Source organism: Aythya ferina (genome assembly GCF_964211825.1).
Source record: "Aythya ferina genome assembly, chromosome: 1".
NCBI classification, from domain to species: domain Eukaryota; kingdom Metazoa; phylum Chordata; class Aves; order Anseriformes; family Anatidae; genus Aythya; species Aythya ferina.
In genome coordinates, this window is record NC_140296.1 from 42,014,029 (window position 1) to 42,036,635 (window position 22,607).

The 22,607-nt window shown below is 35.1% G+C and overlaps 1 protein-coding gene across 8 annotated transcripts in view; it reads right to left on the minus strand.

Moving 5' to 3' along the window:
* The window catches only part of DACH1 (dachshund family transcription factor 1), a 375,913-nt gene that overhangs the window by 18,023 nt on the left and 335,283 nt on the right, over nt 1–22,607 (minus strand). For 4 of the 8 annotated variants that reach the window (XM_084510838.1, XM_084510839.1, XM_084510843.1 and 1 more), the window contains 2 exons: nt 20,598–20,741; nt 20,022–20,090 (listed from right to left, as the gene is read on the minus strand). In XM_084510838.1, the coding sequence (XP_084366964.1) occupies nt 20,022–20,090; nt 20,598–20,741 (213 nt within the window). Of the gene's footprint in view, nt 1–13,845; nt 14,656–15,858; nt 15,926–20,021; nt 20,091–20,597; nt 20,742–22,607 lie in introns of those variants that run through there. The other 4 variants (XM_084510840.1, XM_084510842.1, XM_084510845.1 and 1 more) reach the window with 2 other exon arrangements.

The window sequence follows — 22,607 nt, forward strand, 5'->3', positions numbered from 1 at the left end:
AATGTGCTTTATTTCTTTTCATCTCCTTACACTTCTATATTCAAATTTTGCATAAAACTTCATTTTTTTTCCCACTTCATATTCTCTTTCTGAATGGCTAGCTATAATGTCTTAGAGTTGCTGATAGTTGCAATCTGTCATTTAACTAGGTCCCCTGCAACTACTGTTTTTTGTAACCGTTACTGTCATCAGTCTTATTCCACACTCAGTCATTAAAAGTCAGACAGTAACTCACAAACTGTTTTTCCTCAATTGTCAGTCCAGCAGAATACAAACTAACCACGTCATGTACAAACTCCATCAGTATTTTAAACACTGTCTCTTTTTTTACCTGAAATAGGTGATATAAAAGTTGTTATCTATCACAGGGTAACAATGATGAAAATACCAAAAAGTTTACCTTCTCATCCACAGTAGTAAAATAATAACAAACATAAAAATGAGCTAAAAAATAAATAAATAAATAACAGGGAATTGGAGTCATGTAAAGCCCTTTGAAAACTTAGTGTATACTGAACAGGAGCTCTCAAATTTAAAATGTTGCTGGAGTCAAAATGACACAGAACGCACAATAATGTGTTTGCTTTTCAGATACTGTAGGTCTGAAGAGTTTTTTTTGTATACTTCAATTATAAAAACATTTAAAACATACAAACTTGTGCAATTTTTATTATAATGAAGATGAGAAGTTCATTAACGAAGATAAATATTTCATTAGATGTTAAATAAAACAAAGAGATTTTTTGGCTTCTCTCAGCACAAAATTCCTTTGAAAGATTAATTAATACATGCAAATTATGCAAATTAGACCCATGCAAATATTTTATGAAGACAATTAAGGGAACCATTAATTACTGCTTTTTTTGCTTCAGTGAGATTCATTCATTTAATTTTAATTTCACTTTAACTGTTTTGATATATAATCTTGCAGCTAAGAACTTTATCTTTCCTAGTGGGTCACTTAAACTTATAAATTTCATCAAATGCGCAGCAACAGAAATCTGTAAAGATATTCTCTGGGCTGTGTTTAGTATCAAGAGAAATTTTTGACACAACGCACTCCTAGAAACTGCAAAACTGGAAGGGAATGTGAGCTCATTCTTGGACAAGGTTCAACTGCTGGAAAAGCAATTAATTTGCTTTGGCTGTGCTAATATAGGGGAATTAGAAAGTGTGACACAAGACAAATAGAAATAATTAGTTCTCCAAAATGATGTTCTCATTAATATGGTTTGAACTGTAGAAATAAAAAACATTATTGTGGCATGTCTGCATTCTGTCCCTAGCCACAGGAGGTAGAAAAATGCAAGATACAGCATTTTTTCACCTTTGTAGTTTGTATGGTAGTGGCATTTATTTATTTGTTTATTTTATTGTAGGCTTAAAGAAGAGAAAATTGTGTACCTAATTCTGTTTTCTAAAACCTACTGAGCTTCTATAGAGCATAAGAAATCCCTAAGTTTCTTAACTCTTTTCCTCATGAAAAAAATATGAAGCTATAAATATAACGGGCTAGGCTTTTGAGGACAACACACTCTAGGTGTTAAATTGAAACTTTGATTTCAATATTGTTCATTTCAACTATATTTTATGATATACAATATTGAACACATAATTTGAACACATAACTACTTATACTGTAGTTAAAGCTACTACAGCAAAAGATCGCTCTATCAAGAGTTTATGACATTATCTCCAAATATAGTAAAGTTTTCTTTTTCCATTAAGTGAATAAATATGCTTGCATTTAACAAAGTATATAGAAGTAAATTTTCTGTTGCTAAATTTTCTGTTTCTACGAGCAATGAAAATCACTAGGTGGTAGTCTTCACAAAAACAGACTGTTAGAAGGCTGCTAAGAACACTTACTATATTTTATAGTTTGATGCAGAAGAAAGGGTGCCATTTTATGACACCCGCAAAATATTAAACTCCCACCCCAACCGCACCTCTCAAGTGATATGCCTCCCAGCTTTCTACCAAGTTCTAACTGAAGGCACCTCTCTGTGATAGTTTTTTCTGTGTATGTACTTTTTGTCTGGAGTCAGATATTAAACTGCGGTGATTTAATTTATTTATTCTTTCAGTTAGGTACCAAATCTGCAGCATCTGGCATCTGACTGAAATTGACATTTTTTTGTTTAAATATAACAAGGGGGGGAGAAAACTTTTGTGGTCATGCTTATTTCCTCTCCCCTCTTTCTCCCCTCTCCCCCCCCCCCCCCCCTTTTTTTTATATAGGATTACTGCCTATAATGCCATTAAGAAAATTCTAAAGCACAATTATCATAGAGGTTAAGCAAAAATGTCCAAGAAAATTTCTATAGCTCACAGTGTATAAATGCTATAAACACCATCTTAACCTCAGGGAAATGCATTGAAGGACTTTAACTTGAAATTAAAACCCTGGAAACTTTGTTATTCTTTGAATAGTTTTTTATTCTTTAACAATATGGATATAGTACTACCTTGTTGCTAATTTTGTAGGCATGTGCCATTTTAACACAAGATTGAATGACTAGAATATTTCCAAAATACAGGGGTGTCTTCCTTCACCTTAAATTCTGTTGGCAGTGAGCTTGTTTGCAAACTTTTGATAAATGTGGCTGTCTTGAATGACTTCTTTCTGTCCAAGTCTTATAGCTATCCATATCTTACAACTCCATACCCCACCTCTTAGACTTTTCTAGGCTAGACTTTAATACAAAGTTTTTGGTGTTCAGACACCATTCTTCCTTTGTTAGGATCTTATTCTCCATCCACATGACTAATCTCTTTCAGTGTGATCTTTTTGGTGTCTGCTTCAACTTTCTATTTTAGATTCTCTGGGCTGAGCTCTTCCTCCCAGTGTCTCCCTCTGTGTGGTTCATATCTGAGTAATCTAATTCACAAACTCAGCTATCATATCCATGTTGGAAATTAACATAGCTCTTCCTTTGTATTCCAGACCTATTCCCTTTTCTCCTAAAATCTCTGCCTGCTTTTCTGATTTTCTGTGTAAATATTTCTATGGTTGGAAAAACAGAGCTGGTAACCCTGCAATCCCTCAGAATTTTCCTTTTCTTCCTAGTATGACTCTTAGTCACCATGAACCACTCCTTTCATCCTGTCTGTCAGTTGAAGTTCAAAATCAAAGTACCTTGCCTGTTTGTCATTTTTGATTCTTAATTTCAACATAGCATTTACATTTATTTTCATAAAAGCCTCTGCCCCTCATCTCCTATCCTCACTAGCTATGAATTCACATTCTGTTTCTCCTCATATCTTGCCTTCTAAAGTTTATTTTCTGTCAGAGTGATATAAACAAAACCATATGGCAAAAATATTTTCCTAGTCCACTCTTTTGAATTGTCACTTGTTCTTAATTCCTTCACTGGCTCTTCCTTTTTAACAACTAGAAACACAGTATTTAAATGGTTTTGCCTTACCCTTCACCTTGTGCATTACTCCTTATCAAAATCCTTCAAATTTGAGTGATGCTTACAAATAAGCATCCTTACAGGATTGTTTTGCTGTTGTTGAATACTATATAGTTGAATATGTTGTGAATACTCTTCTGTATAAATGATCCTTTGATTCTTCTTGTTGGCATAGTATACTTAAGGAGAACCTTGTATTTGATGTCTAAACTTAATGTTACATCTGTGTGTGATTTGACCACTTTGAAAGGAAAGCATGTACTGATGCATGCATGCTTAGTCTTTAGCTCCTGACATACAGAAAGCTAATACTGTTTTATCTTCACTTCTGTGAGTAAAAGAGTGTAGCAGGTATTGAGCCTGTCTGTACACCAGAAAGCTGAAGAAAGAAATTCAATTGAGTTCTGGGGTTAGGAACCTGGCAGATCTTATACAAATTAAATAATTCCCCATTAATTTACTCTAGTTTCACATCTTTTAAATGACGTTAACAAAGATATTTAACTGAACTTGTTATATGTATATACCTAGAAGTAAGAGGAACTAGAGTTTATATCAGATCTTTTTATAACAGCTGAACACATAGGCCCAACTTGACATGTAAGAGGTAATTATAACAAATGGAACAATAATCAAATAATGCTAGGCAACATATGTTGTCGGATTTCAAATCTATGTCTAACAACGACCTGAAAAGACTTATACCACATGCACTGTGTCATTACTCTGATATTCAGAGTTCAGCCATCAGTGTGAGAAAGCATAGAACAAGCACAGATGATGTGTTACATGTATTTTGCTACCATGAAATCTTGGAACATAAATATTACCACCAATATTCAACTGGGAAAATTCCACCTACTTTTGCATATATCTATATATTGAGAGAGCATGAAGAAACAGGTAAAAGGGAAGGCTAAAATATGAAGGGCAGAATAAAAACTTAAGGTCTTGCAAGGTTAAGTTCAGTCCCTGATCTCCTACAGATTTCTGACATACCTGTGATCAAGATCCTTAGCCCCTCTATAAACGTAGTTGCTTTATTCTTCATCACAGCAGTATTTTCTGATGTGAAGATTAAATCCATTAAAGATTGCAAAGTTGTTCAGACATTACAATGGTAACATTTGTGTTGTCTTCCAAGTTACACCTGACATAGCTCAAAACAATTTATCTGAGACAGACCGTAAGGCTGCAAACTGGAATTATCATTGGAAAAAAAGGAACTATGTTGACTAAAACATGTGTTCATGCAGAAACATTATAGTAGATGAATTATCCTCTGAAAATAGAGATTCAGAGATACTGAATGCTTTCTTTGTTTCTGTCTTTGCTTCAAGGACTCCCCCCCAGGACTCCTCGACCCTGGAGGGAGGAGAAAGAGTCTGGAAAGTGAAGATCTCCCCCCTTGCTGACAAGGGAGTGGTTCGGGAGCATCTGAGGGGGCTCAATGCACACAAATCCATGGGTCCCGATGGGATGCATCCACGTGTGCTAAGGGAGTTGGCAGAGGTGATCACCAAACTGCTATCATCTTTGAAAGGTCCAGGAGAACAGGAGAGGTGCCTGAAGACTGGAGAATAGCCAATGTCACTCCGGTCTTCAATAAAGTTGAGAAAGAGGATCCAGGAAACTACAGGCCAGTCAGTCTCACCTCTGTCCCTGGAAAGGTGTTGGAACAGCTTGTTCTGGATGCCATCTCCAAGCAATTGGAAGAGAAGAAGGTTATGAGGAGTAGTCAGCATGGATTCACCAAGGGGAAGTAATGCCAACCTCGTTGCCTTCTATGATGGCATCAACAGCTGGGTAGATAAGGGGAGAGCAGTGTATGTCATCTACTTTGACTTTAGCAAGGCTTTTGATACTGTCTCCCATGACATCCTGATAGCAAAGATGAGAAAGTGTGGGATAGACAGGTTGACAGTAAGGTGGGTTGAGAACTGGCTGACTGGCCGAGCTCAGAGGGTGGTGATCAGAGGAGCAGAGTCTGGCTGGAGACCTGTGACTAGCGGAGTTCCCCAGGGGTCGGTGCTGGGTCTGGTCTTGTTCAACATCTTCATCAATGACCTTTATGAGGGAATAGTGTCTGCCCTCAGCAAGTACGCTGATGACACAAAGCTGGGAGGAGTAGCTGACATGACAGAAGGCTGTGCTGCCATTCAGCGAGACCTGGACAGGCTGGAAAGATGGGTAGGAAGAAACCAAATGAGGTTTAATAGGAGCAAGTGTAGAGTCCTGCACCTGGGAAGGAAAAACCCGAAGTATCAGTACAGGCTGGGGGACAACCTGCTGGAGAGGAGCTCTGAGAAGGACCCGGGAGTCCTGATGGACAACAGGTTGACCATGAGCCAGCAGCGTGCCCTTGTGGCCAAGAGGGCTAATGGGATCCTGGTGTGCATTAAAAGGAGTGTGGCCAGCAGGTCAAGGGAGGTGATCCTCCCTCTCTACTCTGCCCTGGTCAGCCCTCACCTGGAGTACTGTGTCCAGTTTTGGGCTCCCTGGTACAAAAAAGACAGGGATCTCCTGGAAAGAGTCCAGCGGAGGGCCACAAAGATGGGGCCTGGAGCATCTTCCTTATGAGGAAAGGCTGAGAGACCTGGGTCTGTTCAGCCTGGAGAAGAGAAGACTGAGAGGGGATCTCATCAATGTATATAAATATCTGAGGTGTGGGAGACAGAGGGATTTGGCCAACCTCTTTTCAGTGGCTTGTGGGGACAGGACAAGGAGTAATGGTCACAAGGCAGAGCACAGGAAGTTCTGCACCAACATGTGAAAGAACTTCGCGGTGAGTGTGACAGAGCACTGCAACAGGCTGCTCAGGGAGGTTGTGGAGTCTTCTTCTCTGGAGATATTTAATGTCCATCTAGACGCCTACCTGGGCAGCCTGCTCTAAGGAATCTGTTTTGGCAGAGGGGTTGGACCTGATGATCTTTTGAGGCCCCTTCCAACCCCTTCAATTCTTTGATTCTGTGATTCTGTGAATATATAATATTAAAGACTATTTTTGAACTAGTTAACTCTAGTAAATTTATGAAATTAGTGTTTTCTCATGAATATGTCCACATTCTAAGAACCTTTATTCACAAATATGTTTTCTTTCATATTTATTCACTATTTTATTTTGTTTCAATACTTATACTTATTCTACCAATTGAAAAGAATCATACACTCTTAATAAATGAATTCTCTTGAATCTCTGAAAAAGTTCACCTTTACTTTTTTAGTTAATTCTTCATATTACTCATGAAACCTTCACAGTGAAATTACGTTTTTTTTTTTATTTTTTGCAAATGGAAAAAAGAAAGCAGCTGTGAAAATATTTCAGTTTTGAAGGTTATTCAGATATATAAAGATGTTTTCAAAGAACTGAGAAAATATAAAAAATATTCTATGTCATATTAACAAAGTTCTGTGCTGACTTATTCAGACCCAACTCTCCTCTTGGCTAAAGCCTATCTGAGCTTAAATTAGTCATATATGTTAAAAACTGTAAGAAAAAGTATTAGAAGATCTTTTTAATAGTCAGTGTGTTTGAGCTTCTTTTATTAAAAAACAAACAAAAATATTTTTTTCCACATCTCGCATTTTCATAACTCAGCGAAACACTATTTAAAACACAAACTAGTCCATAGATAGGAAAGCAAGATATACAGAAATTATTCCATGAATATTTGTATGTTTCCAATGAAAATGTTTGAGGAAGAGTAGTGTAACCCTTCCATTTGGAAAAAAAAATGTAATAATAAATAACTTTTTATTCATAATATGTAATAAGTCAGAAACTTGCATTAATTGTTATCCTGAATGTAATGTGTTTTTAGTTGTTCTAAATGAGACAAAAGGACTTGATTCAACAACTTCATTCAACTTTCTATATTTTGTGTGTCTTCCAGTTGCTGCTCCAGAAAGTCCTGGATTTTTCATACACCTGATTAACCACAAGTGGATGTCTCACATGCCCTGAAGAATCTCAAATCTGCCTGAATAATATATTTTTTTAAGATTTCTAAGATTAAATGTTAAGATAACTGTATCTTATCTTCTCTCTGAAACCTCTTTTCAGAGTTTCAGACAAGAAGAAATGAGGTGGAAAACTGATGATTGATGCATCCAAAGAAGCATGACTTCAAAGAAGCTGATTCTCCCTCTCTCTCTCTTGTGAGACCCCACCTGGAGTACTGTTCTCAGCTCTGGGGTCCACAGCACAAGAATAACATAGAAGTATTAAAGGGAGGGCCACAAAGATGATCAAGGGGCTAGAGCACCTCTCCCATGAAGACAGGTTGAGGGAGTTTGGAGTTGTTCAGCCTGGAGAAGAGAAGGCTATGGGGAGACCTAACTCCCCATAAGTTAAGTCATTAGGGAGACCTAGTGTCCTTCCAGTACCTAAAGAGAGCCTAAAAGAAAGCTGGAGAAGGACTCTTTATCAGGGATTGTAGTGAGAGGACAAGGAATAATGTTTTTAAACTAAATGAGGGTAGGTTTAGATTAGATATAAGGAAGAACTTCTTTCCTCTGTGGGTGGTGAGGCACTGGAAGAGGTTGCCCAGAAAAGCTGTGGATTCCCCATCCCTGCAAGTGTCGAAGGCCAGGTTGGATGGGGCTTTGAGCAACCTGGTCTAGTGGAAGGTGTCCCTGCCCATTCAGGGGAGTTGGAACTTGAAATCTTCCAACCCAAACCATTCTATGATTCTATGACTAGATGCCTTCCCTTACATGGCTTGCTAAGAAATTATCTGTTTTTCTTGCTTCAATGCAGGTGGTGGCTAACAGTCAGAAAGGCCACTGACCAGGCTAGATGTTTTAAATCTGATTGAATTTAAAAATTGATTTGAATTTGAAATCTTGAATTTTGACATTTATTTTGACCAAAGCTTCAAACACTTTCAGGAAGAAGACTTGGATCTCCTTGTGAAACAGATTTCCTCTTATGTGTGTGAAAGAGATAAAGTAACTTACTGACTACTAACTTGTACTAGAAGTTCTCTAAAGTATGATACTTTTCATAGAACTGAAAATTATTGCTATTATTTTGACATAGGAGTGTCAAACTGGCATATGAGTGACTACTAGCAGGAGAAGATCCTTTATAAGAGGGTGATACACAAGCAAGAGGTGGGTTTTGTTGTTGTTTCAATCTGTATGGTAATTAAAAAAAAAAAAAAATCCAAGAAAAAATCTTTATGACATACATTACAGCTGTACTGCCACTTCCCAGTACTGGTCTAAAAAGTAGTAAACACATTGTGGGGGTGGGGTGGGGAGGAAAAGGGTCAGCCCTCTACACAGTGTAGAGGCAAACACTGGTAAACAGAGATTACAGTCATCAGATTTAGCTCTCTCAACCTAAAAGGCACAGGATTATAGTTTCATTGTGAGTGAACTAGAAATCCACTTTGTTTTTATCTGTTTCATGATAGGCTACAGAATTCACTGAAATGATGTTGGATTTTTTTTAATCAAATTTTCGTTCTGTATTTTAAAAATGTCTTTCAATTCTTTCTTTAGAAGTGAAAAAAAAGTGATTTCAGATGAAGAGACTGTGTTAGAAATGTTTATTTTTACCAGCCTGTTCAGGTTTGTGCTGCCTTCTGAGGGTGAAAATGAAGAGAACTGTGTAGTTATGGCAAACATAAATACATAGGAAGGTAGCTTGCAATGCCCATCTTTCGCACATAGCAAGATAACATCAGAAGTCTGTTAGGTAAGAACTCATCCATCTGTCCTTTGAATAATATGAACTTGGAGTAGGTAGGAAGTAAGAAATGAATGAAAATAAAAGAAGGCAATTCTGTATGCAGTCTTAATCTCTTTGGTCACAGTGTGTTTTATTTAATATTCTCATTGTGCTGAATTTTCCCACTTCACTCTGTTTGTACTTAGTCATTAATTTTACACAGTTGTTTTAAAATTGCACTAAAGTACCATGTTGGAAGAAAGCCCTTGATTGATTAATCATTTATCTCAGTAGAAAAGCCATGAACAGATTTGATTTTCAGGAGCTTCATACACAGATAGAAAATGACATGTACATTGAAATAGACAGCAATATTAAAGAAAATGTGAAAAAGTTTAAGTGTATAAGCACTAAATGAGGGAGCTCTAAAAGAATGCTTTGCAACATATATATAACTTTTTTTGTTAACTCTGTGCCCTCCCTTTGCCTTTTTGGTGATAAATAACAGCATCAGGTAGCTTAAAGTTTAAAGGTGTAGCTAACAATGACCTATGAACACTATGAAACAGTTGTCTATTTATAGGTTACTGCCTGCAATCAATACCACCTTCTGTTTAAGTTAATCAATATTGTCTTTAATTGATTAGCTTGGGTTGAAAACCTGACAAAGTGCTGGACTCCAAAACAAGTGGATAGAGAATGTACTTATTACAGTTTGGTTTCCATGCACTGTAAGATAATTCTTCTCCGTATTTCTTCATGGTCAAGGAAATACGAAGCAAAATAAATCTTTATTGTATGTTTCCTCATTGAGTGTTCAGATATCAAGTATAAAAGACAAACTGCCAAGAGGTGTTGTAAATGTACAATCTAGATTTAAAATCTGAACTATACTGGACTGTTTGCCAGAACAGATCAATAATAATAATAATAATAATTATAAAAACAGGAAAACAAATGCCTTTATAACTTGTAAGCTTGTAAAGCTAGCAGGCTAGCAAGACTCATTCTTCTCAAGGAAAATAAAATAAAATATTTACATTTGGGAACAGAAAGAGAGCCCCACTCTTTCTGAAATGCATGAAAATTAGAGCAACTATTTGCAAAGGTGTTCCTTCTGCAACAGTAATGAAATTCAAGGTGGTGTACACAGATTGCTGTTGTTATTTATTATTATGTATATAATTTCACTGAAGTGAATAGCATTGTACAGGTGAATAATAAGTGCATGACCCTGACAGTAATACAAGGTGCTACACTCTGCAGTCAAAAAGCAGCTGAAGTTTAAGGCACTAATAAGAAGGAAAATGAAGCATTATAAGTATACATGACTGCATATAGGAACAATCTTTAATGAGCAAGTATTTTAAAGATTGAGCAAAAAGTTAAAATAGAATAGGGTGGACCAGCAAAAAGATTTTAGCAAAGCAACTCCACTATATGTCCCTGAGGGTTAGATGCTGAACTTCTAACAGCTTCCCTCCTCTAACACCACGAGATCTGAAAATATCTTTTTTAAGAATAAGAAAAACAAAAAAGAAGAGCTATCTTTCAGCTTCTAAAATTGAACAGCGCACATGCATACATTTTAACTGATGAATCAATTTGTTTGACAAACTGGCATGCACAGAAAGATCAATAACAAGACAGCAGACATCACTTCCTAGTGGGTCACTGTGACAGCTTTTCTCCATTCTGTTGTCTTTTTCGCAGTTTCCTGGTAGTTCAGATCACTACTCATACCTAGAATAACACTAAGGAAGACAATCACATTACAGACATAGTCATATCTTGTGACTGCAGTCAACCGAAGCTGTACACAATGAAACTGGTTGTCTTACTGAACTTCAGAAATCTTAATAATGGAAAATGTAAGGAAGAAACCTAATAAACAGACAGGAAAAAAAAAATAAGAAGAAAAATGCATAATCTCTCTCCGACAGATTGCTGTGTTGCTGAAAGCCACACATGGTGTGACAAGACATGGTATTTCATAAATATAGTCAGACCTTCTTAATGTTTGATTAATCCTAGGCAGAAAAAAAAATCATTTTTGTGGGTTTTCCTTGACAAATTAAATAGAAATCATTTGTGTACTTTTTTTTTTTTTTTTTTTTTTTTTTTTTTTTTTTTTGTGGCCTGGTGGAATAAATGGCTCAGGAGCCTGAAAATCAAGGATGAACTTTACTGTAAAGTTCATTGCCAAAAAAGAAATCCACTGTTTTGTCATTGCTGCATTGCAGAACCTTTTTACATTTTTGTGGGTGTAGAATAGTCAGCTGTTTGTTTCCATAAACAGCCTAGCTAAGTAGCAGATGTTTCCTTGGGCAGTTGTTCAATCTATCTAGAGAAAAAAAAAAAGAAAAAAAAAAAAATTCTTTGCCTTCCAGGCTTCTGACAGCTTTGTTTCCAGCTCCTGATTTCCTTTCCCTGCTGAAATGTTCAACCTTTATAGCAAGCTTGCACAACAGGTGGGCTGTGGGTCTCTTGCAGCTTGAAAAACCATTTGTTTGGCCCATCAGCTGCTGAGAAACGTCATGTACTCTTTGATTTTCCCAGCTGCCAAGAGGCAGCAACAAGATGTCCAGCAGAAAATGCACATCTCCTAACTTGTCACTGATCCTTCAGAATGCATGTATCTCCTAGTCAGCCACCTGGTCATACACATACCAGGAGCAGACACATACCTCCACATACACACTTTGCCTCACAGGTCAGGAGAGGGATGGTACTTAGTCCAAAGGGAAAAGGAAAATGGGAAAATAACAATAGGAAGGAAGCTAAAATAATGTTCTTATGGGTTAGCAGAGAAGCAGCGATGTCACAAGGGAAAGTGAAAATGTATTTTCACTCTGAAAATGACATGATAAATCTGTTTGACAACACTGGCTCTTCAATAAACTGAAGCACCTTTCTGCTAGAAGTCCCATGCAATAATAAATGAATAAGAAGCCATAGCATTTACTAAGCAGCAAGAAAAATTGAATAACTGTTGAGAAAGTGCTGATTCAATCAAAATTCAAAATTTACAAGTTTATGTGTGTATATATATTTAAAATTTCTAAGATGTTTTATTGAGAGAAAATACAATAAAAATGTATAAAGAATCAAGTACTTTTATTTTCTTGGGATTAATTAATTAATACCATAGATAATATATGACCATTAGTTTACATGACATTATATAGTTGGATGACCTCATCTTTGAGGAACTATGGGACAAAATGGCATTGTTTCTGGTTAAGAGGAAGCAGGACAGAGACATAAATGAAACAACAGGAAGAAGAAGCCCTGAGAGAAAGATGGAAAATGACTAAACAGAAGTGACCTCATACTGGCCATCATAGCCAATATCATGGGAAGAATAAATGAAGAAATGTCTAAAGAAAAGACATTTTAGTTAAATTGACTGCAGAGAGAATTGATCTCTCACTTATCTGAAAAGAAATAGATGTCCTGTCATTTGAGGATATTAAAAACTGTTTTCAAAAAATAATTAGATAATTTGAGAGTAGTCTTGCACCAGAATATGTGTCTAATCTATGATTAGTAAAGAACAGTAATCTACAAACATAAGCTCAAATGAAACTTGATATTTAGAGAATTTAGGGCAATAATTCTGATGCAGTTGGACTCAGAAATAAAGAGAGAAAATAAAGTAGGACTAGAATAAGTGACTGAAACGGGCTGGACAAACAGACTGGAATCAGGCACTGGAAGACACTAAGAGGGAGCTAGTAATAAGAAATGTCTGGCTGACAGTAACTGAGACTGAAGCTGGGGGACCACATGATTTGGATTCACTAGACAAGAAACAGGATCTAGTGGCTGAAAAGAGATGGAAAGACATGGGACAGGAAACAGTGCAAGAAAGTACTGTGAATTTATGTGAAGAGAAGTCTCTTAAAGGAAGAAATCTTGACTAGTACCTGGATAGGTGGCATACTGATAGATATTTGGAAATCTCTGAATCTTGAATCTTGCTTAACAATAGGAGGTGCAAGAAATAAAGATGTTGGAGTTATGACTGGATATAAATATAAATCTTCATTTAAAAGCCTGATTTGTATGAGATTCCCCCCCCCCCCCAAAAAAAAAAATATATATATATTATAATTTTTGTATATATACATATTATATATATATATATATATATATACCAAAAAAAAAAAAAAAAAAGAGAGAGAAAAAGAGAAAAAAAAAAGGATTATAAGGCTTGGATATGGATATTAGGACTGAAACAGATGGCAGAGACTGAGAAATAAAGAAAGAAAAGAAAAATAAATCTTGATGAAGACACATTTAAAAGAGCTATGGGTTGCAAGAAAAATGAAAGGAAGCATGAAATGTAACCCAAGATTATACTCATTTATCTCAACAAATATCTGTAAAACCCTCATGTCAAAATGGTCGTTCCTTAGACCACACTACTCATGATAATTAATTACAATTCATCAGTTACTTTGTTAGTTTTATCAATGTGAATCTAAAGATTCAAGTCCAACTTCATCCATAAGGTTGTCAGATATCATCTCACTGTGAAACTTCTGACTTTTTAGTTTATTTGTCAAAAAAAAGTAAGGCAAGACACTCAACTTCTAGGAAAAGCCAAAATTAAGATTTAATATATGAAAGAAATTGAGAAAGTTTTTCACACCTCTCCTGTAAAATATGATGCCTAATGATGAAAATGTTGTATAAAAAACAGATGATATATATAGCATAAGAACACACACTGAGCCCTGAAGATAAAGAAAATATTGGATAGATATCCGTTTATTCAACTCCATCCTTGTCCCCTGCACTGAATGGGGTACCGTGCAAAATACAGTATCTAATCACATAATTAAAGATTATATCATGATGCATACACAAAGACAGCTGAACAAAGGTGCGGAAGACAGCCTTAATTCTGCCATTTCCTAATTTTGGAATGCTTGACTTTACAGCCTTGATAGTAGCCTTTTCCAATAAAGTTTTTGATCTCATAAGAAATATCACATATTTAGACATTCTTTTGTCCAAGATTTTTACATCAGAAATAGAACTGTATGCACAAGCCTCACAGAACCACCAAAAGTTCTTTTTCAATGTGGAAGTCCTTTAGATATCTATCTTTCAAACACATACATAGCAAGAAAGGATCAAAGAGTATCATTTGCTGAGATTATTACACTGATTTTGCTTGTTGAAAAATAGATTAAACAAGTTTCAAACCAATGCAGAAAACAGGTTAGGTTTTCATACAAATGACTGAAGCTGTATCTAACCATTTTTATTAACTTTGAGGGCAGCTGCAGGACAGCAGGACAGCTTTTTTCCTAGTACTTAGGCGGTAAAATGTACACATTAGGTTCCTGATATGTGCAAAGTTAAATCATAATTTCTTTCTCACTCTTCCTCTGTAGCCTTCAAAGACCTTAAAAGTAACTTCACATAGGACTATGCAGTCATTATGCTGAGTTGCAGTTGCTCTCTTTCTCTATTCCTGGATCTGTTCAACATTTCCATTTCCTGTCTTGTCTTTTCTGGGAGGGAAAAAGTCCCTCTGCTTGCTTGCTGATGAGATAAAAAGAGTGTGAGAGAGACTGTGAATGGAGTAGAACAGATGGTCCAGGAAGCTTTTATACGCATGGTAGCTGAATGGCTTTTTTTACAACAGGAAGAGGTAGTGTGAAACCATTTAACATTATACCTTACTTTGCTGTTAATACAGAACTGTTAATACAGGACCTACAGAAGAGGTGAAGAGCTAGGATAAAGCCAAGAAGAAACAGTTTGTGGGAAAGGACTTAAAAAGCATAAGTTCATTTTGCTAAGGGACAGAAGAATAGATAACAGACTCATTTGGAGAAAGGCTGATAACTCCTACAAGACAAAAAAAAAAAAAAAATTGCAGCAGAATAAGAACTTAGTGTATGAAAATCCATTTGTCAGAGAAAAAAAAAATAAAGAAAAAAAAAAAAAACAGGAACAAATTTTGGGCTAGAGGAGAGTGTGCAGTAGGAAAAAACTGACAGAAATAGTGGAATAGGACAGGAAAACTTGGAGGACAGGCAAAGCGCAAAGGGTCTCTTGGAAAACAAAGACATTTTGGGAAAGAAAGAGCAATAATAGGTCTGAGAATTCATGGAAACTGAACAGGCTGAGGAGGAAAAGCTGTCAGTAGCAAATGATGAATCTGGCTTCAGAAGAAGCCAGCATAGGAGTATGCAGAATTTTGAAAAGGAAGCAGAAAAGTTACAGGATGAAGCAATCACCAGAAATTAGGAAAGAAGTGAAGAAAGTAAGCAAAACAGCAGCCTGAGATAGAGAATATGGTTAAGCTTCCTGTTCTTATCAGGACAATTTTGGAAAGAAAGCACTGAACTAAGAACAATTTGGGAAAACACGAGAGCCCATATGAAAGGAATGGTCAATGGGGAAGACTGCAGAATCAGATTTTTTTAGATGAATTTAGATAATGTGTAAAGGGAGCTGTGATTAAATACAGTGAAGATTATGAATGTATAGGATTTGGGAGGGAAATTACTGGGACACGGAAAATTAGGAATGCTGGACTTACGGAGGAAAAGAAAAAATAATAATGTAGGCAGACAAATACATGATAGGTAAGCAAATGAGGAAGAAAAAAAATCAGTGTGGGGAAAAAAAAAAAAAAAAAAAAGTAAGAGTAGCAGTAAATGTCATTGTTCTTGTGCTTAGTAAGAGGTCCGGTAACAAAACAGTATAGAAAAGTCAAACATTATCTTTGTATGGTACCTTTTTGTGTGGGATGAGGGGGTCTTGGGAAACCGGATTGGGAGCTAGGCATAGGCATCTAGTGAACCTACAATATGTATGGAGAAGAGGATAATCTGCTTTATTATTATTTTAAACAGAAGCAAAAAAGAAAACATTTAAAACTTGTGTCTACACTAGTTCCTTGTAACTTAGTATCTGTTTGTATCTGTTAAAAAATATCTAAGTATATCCAAGACTCACATTTGAATTATCTATTATCTTCTTAGTATTTTACAGATATTCCAGGAAGCTGTTGTTTACCCAGTATTTCAAAGTAATAATAGTTATATTACTTTTTACAGTCTCATATACAAATTCCCACTTTTTAAAATCTGTTTAGACTTTATTAGACTTTATTCACTAAAAGTGAATTTGAATGAGTTGAGAGTGCTACATGATAAAAAAAAAAAAAAAAACATAACCTATTTATTGACAAATGCAGTTAACTTCTACACTTAAATTAGTCCTATTCCTTGCACACAAAAGTGATAGCTAAAATATTAACATTAAATACAAATTTGAGTTGACAAGAATCCTTTTATTTATAATATATAGAATCTTTATTCTAAAACATTCCATTGTCTAATATTTTCCTTAATGCTGAAATTATCCTTGGAATTTCAAATACTTTGCTTCACCACAGAATGCTGTAGCTCTCCCTTCTACATTTCCTTGCTTACTTACAGAATTGCACAGCATGCTCAATATAGTAAATAAATAAAAACTAATGATTGTAGATAAAGACACTATCACCCCAGACTTGCTTTGATACAAATAAATACAGGTATATATTTGAGAAGAATAAGAAAGGCATAAGTAATTCCCTACTAAGCACTTTTTCCTAGAACCTGAAAGCATGAATAAGCTTCTATTATGTTTTTTTATTAGAGAATATAATGTATATTCTATAGAATAATTCTTCTATTGTATGTACAAGAGTATATAAAATATATTTTACAGATAAAATGGAAGGATATCACTGAAATTTTGCAAAATTGGAAGGACAATTTTTGTTGTCTCTGTGAAAGCTCAAAAAAGTGTTGGAAAATTCCCAGTTTCACCCACTGGAAAGGTTTTGTAGAGTTTTGCAACTAAATTTTCCAAAGAGACCATCCATACTAAGCATCTTGGTGCTGAATGAAGCAGCTCTTTCCCTGCAACTCTCTATCCTCATTTCTGCAAGCCATTGTCATGCTATATATTGAAATGGGAACAGAGATCTTTGTTTATCTCTCAGTTCTTCTCTTTCCCAGGCAGATACAGAAGAAGAAACAGAATGTGTATAGACTAGTAGGAAATGTGAACTTGACAGTGAGGCAGGATAAATGGAGAATACAGATTGAGATATGTTATGAAACAGGAAAGTCTGGTAACAGGGAATGTTAATGGAGTGCAGAGTCTAGAAATGTCAGGACAAGAGAAGGAAGCAACAGAAATAGCCAGATAGATGAGAAAAATCTTGTAATGAAAGAAATAATCAGGGTGGCATGAAACTGAGTTCAGGGAAGAACACTGTAAGAATGGTACCTAAGGACTGGGAAGTTGGAGTGGGGAAAAGAACAAGATGAGAAAAGAACAAAGCATTTATGACACAGGAACAAATGAGATTAGTGGTTGACAAAAGGTGGAATTTGCATAGGAAGAGAGAAACTAGGAAGAACTGGGACACAGAGGTATAGGTGTAACATGCTAAAGAGGACACAGAAAAAGGAAAGGAAATCCTCCTTCTGGAGGATTGGAGCTAAACACAAAGAGTCCTGACACAGCATTACCCATCTGTTATCGACTGTTTATGAAACCTGTCACCCTATAACAGCTGATCCACAAAGACAATAAGCCCTGCAATTATATTTTTTGCTATTATGTTGTAAGGCTACATACACATGGTAGATCTAAAAGTTCCAAACTCTTATATGATGATTAAAGTTAATATATTAAACTTCAAAAAATTGCAGTCGATTAAATTAATTTATTGTGTTTTTGTTTTTGCTTTTTGTTTGTTTGTTTGTTTTTCTTTTCCTTAAATATATATGTGTGTGTGTGTTAATACTGTAAAGCAGAGACAGGAAATGTCAGAATTAAGGTTGCCTTTGCAATATAATCCAAAATCAGGATCGTTATGTGGTAGTCTTTAACTAAATAATCATGATATTGATATAATCAATATTGATATTGATAATAATGTTATTTTGTGGGGTTTTGTTTGTTTGTTTGTTATATCCCCTTGAACCACCTTGGACAGATAAATCGAGGAAAGGTCAACATTACTGAGAATGTTGCTTATAAGACCTTGATTTCATTTGTTACAAAATTGGAAACATTAAATGAGCACAAGAAGGCAAAGAAGAGCTGGAAAAGAAAGGATGATCATGATTAAAAAGCTGAAGTGTTATTTCTACGTAGCGTGGGATAAGTCTTTTAGAATACATACTTCCAAAATACTTAGTTTGTTTCTGTGTTGCTCGTCTTATGAATATCTCAGTCCATAAGGGAACTGGATTCAATGGGAACAGTAATTTGAATACAATGAACACATTTGCCAAAAATGCAAAGTAGTCTCAAAAATCAGGTCCTAGTTACTTGATAGTGAAGCAATTTATCATCTCTGGTTTTTTTGACTTTCACAGATTTAAAATGGGAATACTCCAAACTATGCTTCCTTGCAGGTATGGTCTGAAGATAAAGTAATTAATGTTTGCAAGGAACTCAGACACTGCAGTGACTCCTGTAACAGAATGGCCTCTGAAGAAATTAGAAGTTTGTCTTTGTACCAAAAAATAAATAAATAATAAAATGTCTGGATGTAGTAATGTAGTCTGGATGTACGAAGTAGCATGATGTCTGGATTCTTTCTAAGCCAATAGATTGACCAATTGGTGCTTTGAAGCAGGCATGCATTTTATGGGAAGAAAAACAGGATTCTAGAACAACAAATGTGTCATAATATGTACCCACTTCCCAGGCAACATTCAATCTAGCATATTCTGACCTCTGCAATACGGACTTGGCAGACATAACATGCAATATAAATCTTCTATATACATGTATGTATATACACTTGTGTGTTTGTCCCACGTAAGGACTTGTTGCCTGTTTTGTATTTGTGTATATGGCCAAAACATTAAAAGATTATTGACTTTTTTTTCTGTTATTACAGACTCCTTGTGGTACACTAGTAACAACGCTTTACGAATTAGAAAAAAGTGATTAAATAAGACACAGATGATGTCAAATGATACTGTTAAGATGTTTGACATCAAAATGAAAATAAAGGCAATTGAGAGTGATTACTGGTGCTAATCATTTTAGACTTGCCTTTGAAAAATGCACCTTCGTTTACAATTGAAACCAAATGTTAATTTTGTTTTTTAGTATTCACATAGGTAGCTTTAGCTTGTTAACTAGAGAGGGCATTACATGTATAACACAAATGCTATCTTATAAATTTGTTCTTTACTAGCATCTTGATGTTTGCAATATATACAAATTTAGATTCACAGGGGAAGTAATAAAGCTCTCTTTTGTATTTCATGTATAAGTTTACTAAGCAGATTTGTTTTATTAAAATGTAAATAATGGGATGTGGTAAATGAAAGAAAAAAGAAAAAAAAAACAAAAAAAAAAACACGAAGAGAATAAACAATGTATTTATTCTTAATGTTCAGAGTAGTGTATTGAAACACACCTTTCAGTAGCTGCCACTAAATATTGGCTTGAAATTCTCGTCATGCCTTGAATGTTACCCATTATAACATGATAAATGGTTTAGCCATTCGTATCATTAAAAGGCTCAAAATATTTCTAATAGGCCTTTGAAAACATTGTTATCCTAAATCTAACTACACATATGCACAAAAAATGCATTCAGCAAGTCTAAGATTCATCAAGTCTAAGATTCAGCCCGATATTACTTCAAAATCTTCTTTAATTCCACTGTATAAACAGAAATGACCTATTAATTTAAAGAAAATCTATCAACACAAAATGTATTCTCTCTTATAAACAAGCAAGATGAACTTGACCTTGTTTGAACTTGTTTTGATGTGGCCCAGATGGTAGGCTACATGCTTGAATAGCAGTCTAAAGCTGAGGAAAAACTCATATAGCAAGATCTAGATTTATAGCCTTTTGCAAATTCCTACCTTGTATTGTCCTTTCAGCATCTGTTCTGCCCCCGCTGCGGTCAGCTTCTATCTCTGGGGTCAGAGAGTCTAGAAGCATAGAAAGGTAAGACTGACACATATTTCATTCGATTCTTATAGCCCTTTTTACAACCTGTTACTCTAAAGCTGAATTACAATAAAATCAACCTTTGTCAGTTTTTTTAATGTTGAACAATGACTGGAGGCCAGGACAATTTTTTGTTAGACTAGAAAGATTAATGAGCAATAGGTATTTCAAGCATAAAGGTGAGAAGAAAAATAATAATATTTAAAATAATATTAAAAAAAAAAAACAAAACTAATAATATAAAATTGTCCTAGTTGGGACATTCCCTGCAGTGAATTTACTTGCACATACTATATAAACTAACAAAGCAGAAAAGAGAGAAGCATCACTTGAAAGAAGAAAGAATTTCTTTTTTCTTTTTTATTTTTTCACACTCCCACCATGCTTTAAATTTTCAATAAAACCACCTTCCCCAAAGAAATCCACTTAAATTGAACTTCCACTTAAATTGAAAGTTAATGACACAGAAGCAAAAACTAGCTTCTTACCATTTAGGACCCTGAGACTATCTGTTGAAGCTGCCTGTTTCAGCGTCTGTTCTGCTTGTTCCCGTCGTTTAGTCTCAAATTCAAGTGCTTCCTGCAATTTCCTCTTTGCCTTCTTTTCCTTCTTTAACCTTTTCTGAATTATTGCTAGGAAGAAGAAAATCAGTATACTCAAATTCAGATCTGAAACTTGGCTTCATGATTATATATTAAGAGTTCTAAGAAACAATACAACTGCAACAGTTTATACAATTATTAATTATACATTATACATGTAATTATACAGTAATTATACAATATCAACTTAAACTATTTGAAAGTTTTGAGAATCACACTGGGATATTTAAAGAATTACTGTTCTGTACCATGCTATTGAAAACTGTAGGTGATATTCAGCTACTGCATAACGTGTTTGTATTTTTTTTTCTTTTTTTTTGAAAAAAAAATGTGTTGTTGTTGTTTGTTTGTTTGTTTTTTTAATAAACATATGAGGATCTGTGAATGTCCAAATTAGAAAACCTTGGAACTAACAATAAAATTTACATCTTTCATCATCTGATGTAGATATGCCTCTGTCTCTGGAGCTGAAGTTTTTGAGGGATTAAGTACACAGTTTTATCTCTTGTAGCACATAGTATATGTACAGTAATCAAGTTCTCATCCATGGCTTCTCTCCTCCAACAGCCAGTGCCCCAAATGCAACAGAACCTCAGCCCTTGCTCTGCTGTACTCTTCACTCCATAGAGAAAAGCCCTCATTTTTCAAATTGTCCTCCAAGCTGCTGCTTGCTTCAAGCCATCCAGCCTCTTGGTGCCTGGTCTCTTCCTCGTATTTATCTCTTATCCATATTTGTCCTTTCTTTTATTCTTTAAAAAACAAACAAAAAAAAAAACTTCACTTTTTTTTTTCTTCTCTGACAGTTCTGGTCTCATTGATCTTGAAGAACTTATAACAAACTCTTGTTGGAATACCTGAACAGATCCCCCAGCCATGTAAATATTAGTTTGTATGTCAATTGTAAGGGAAAATACTCAGAAAGTAAGGAGTCTTCTAAAATTCAGTCTAGAAGGCACTAATTTAGAAAATGTTTTCCCTCTATCTTTTGTTCATATTCTACAAGAAAAAGGGTTACAAGATCAGTATATAAATGAATCATACAGGGGTTGTTTAAAAGAAGCTCCATTATGATTTTTTTCTATGTTACCAATGAGTTCTTTCCAAACTGCACAAACTGCAACCTTACAACCACAAAAATACAACTTGTATTGAAGTAACTAACTCCTCCCTAATTGAAGGAATATATCACGGGTTATTTCCCCAATGGAAAGGGTAATATGAACTTTTTTTTTTTTTTTTTTTTTTTCTTTTTTTTTTTTCCTACTCAGTAAAAGCCAAACTGAATCTCTTAAGAAATCACAAAAAGCCGTAGAGCACATCCACGAAACCTAAACCCTTCTTACATAGCATGTTTAGGGTTTTCAGAGACATGCATATAAGAAGCTTATTTTCCATAACAACTTCCTGGGCAACCTTTGCTAGAGAACCAGTTATTTATACATTAACTACAGAAAAATTATCATCACCAAAACCAGATATTAGGTGATACTAGATTTGACTAAAATAAATAAATAAATAAATAATCTAGCCCTGTATCCTGCTCCAAAGTAATCTCTTGAACATGTTTAGGGAAGAATGCTGGAAAGGATAAAAATCTGCTTCCACCAGTTTATGCACCCCATTTCCAGTAGTCTGTGCTGGTGATAATAATGATTTATTTAAAGGGAATTATTGCTATGTAATTTATATGCTAAGAATAACTGCTTCTTGGGTACTCTTGGATATTTTTTGTTGCTATACAGAACTGTTCAGACACAAAATGTATATAAATACATATCCTGTAGTGAAAATAGTTACATCCAAGACTTCGGAATTTTGGCTTTTTGTATATTTTGTATATTATTGTATATTTATATATATTTTATATAGTACCAACTACTTTACAGGCATATTGTC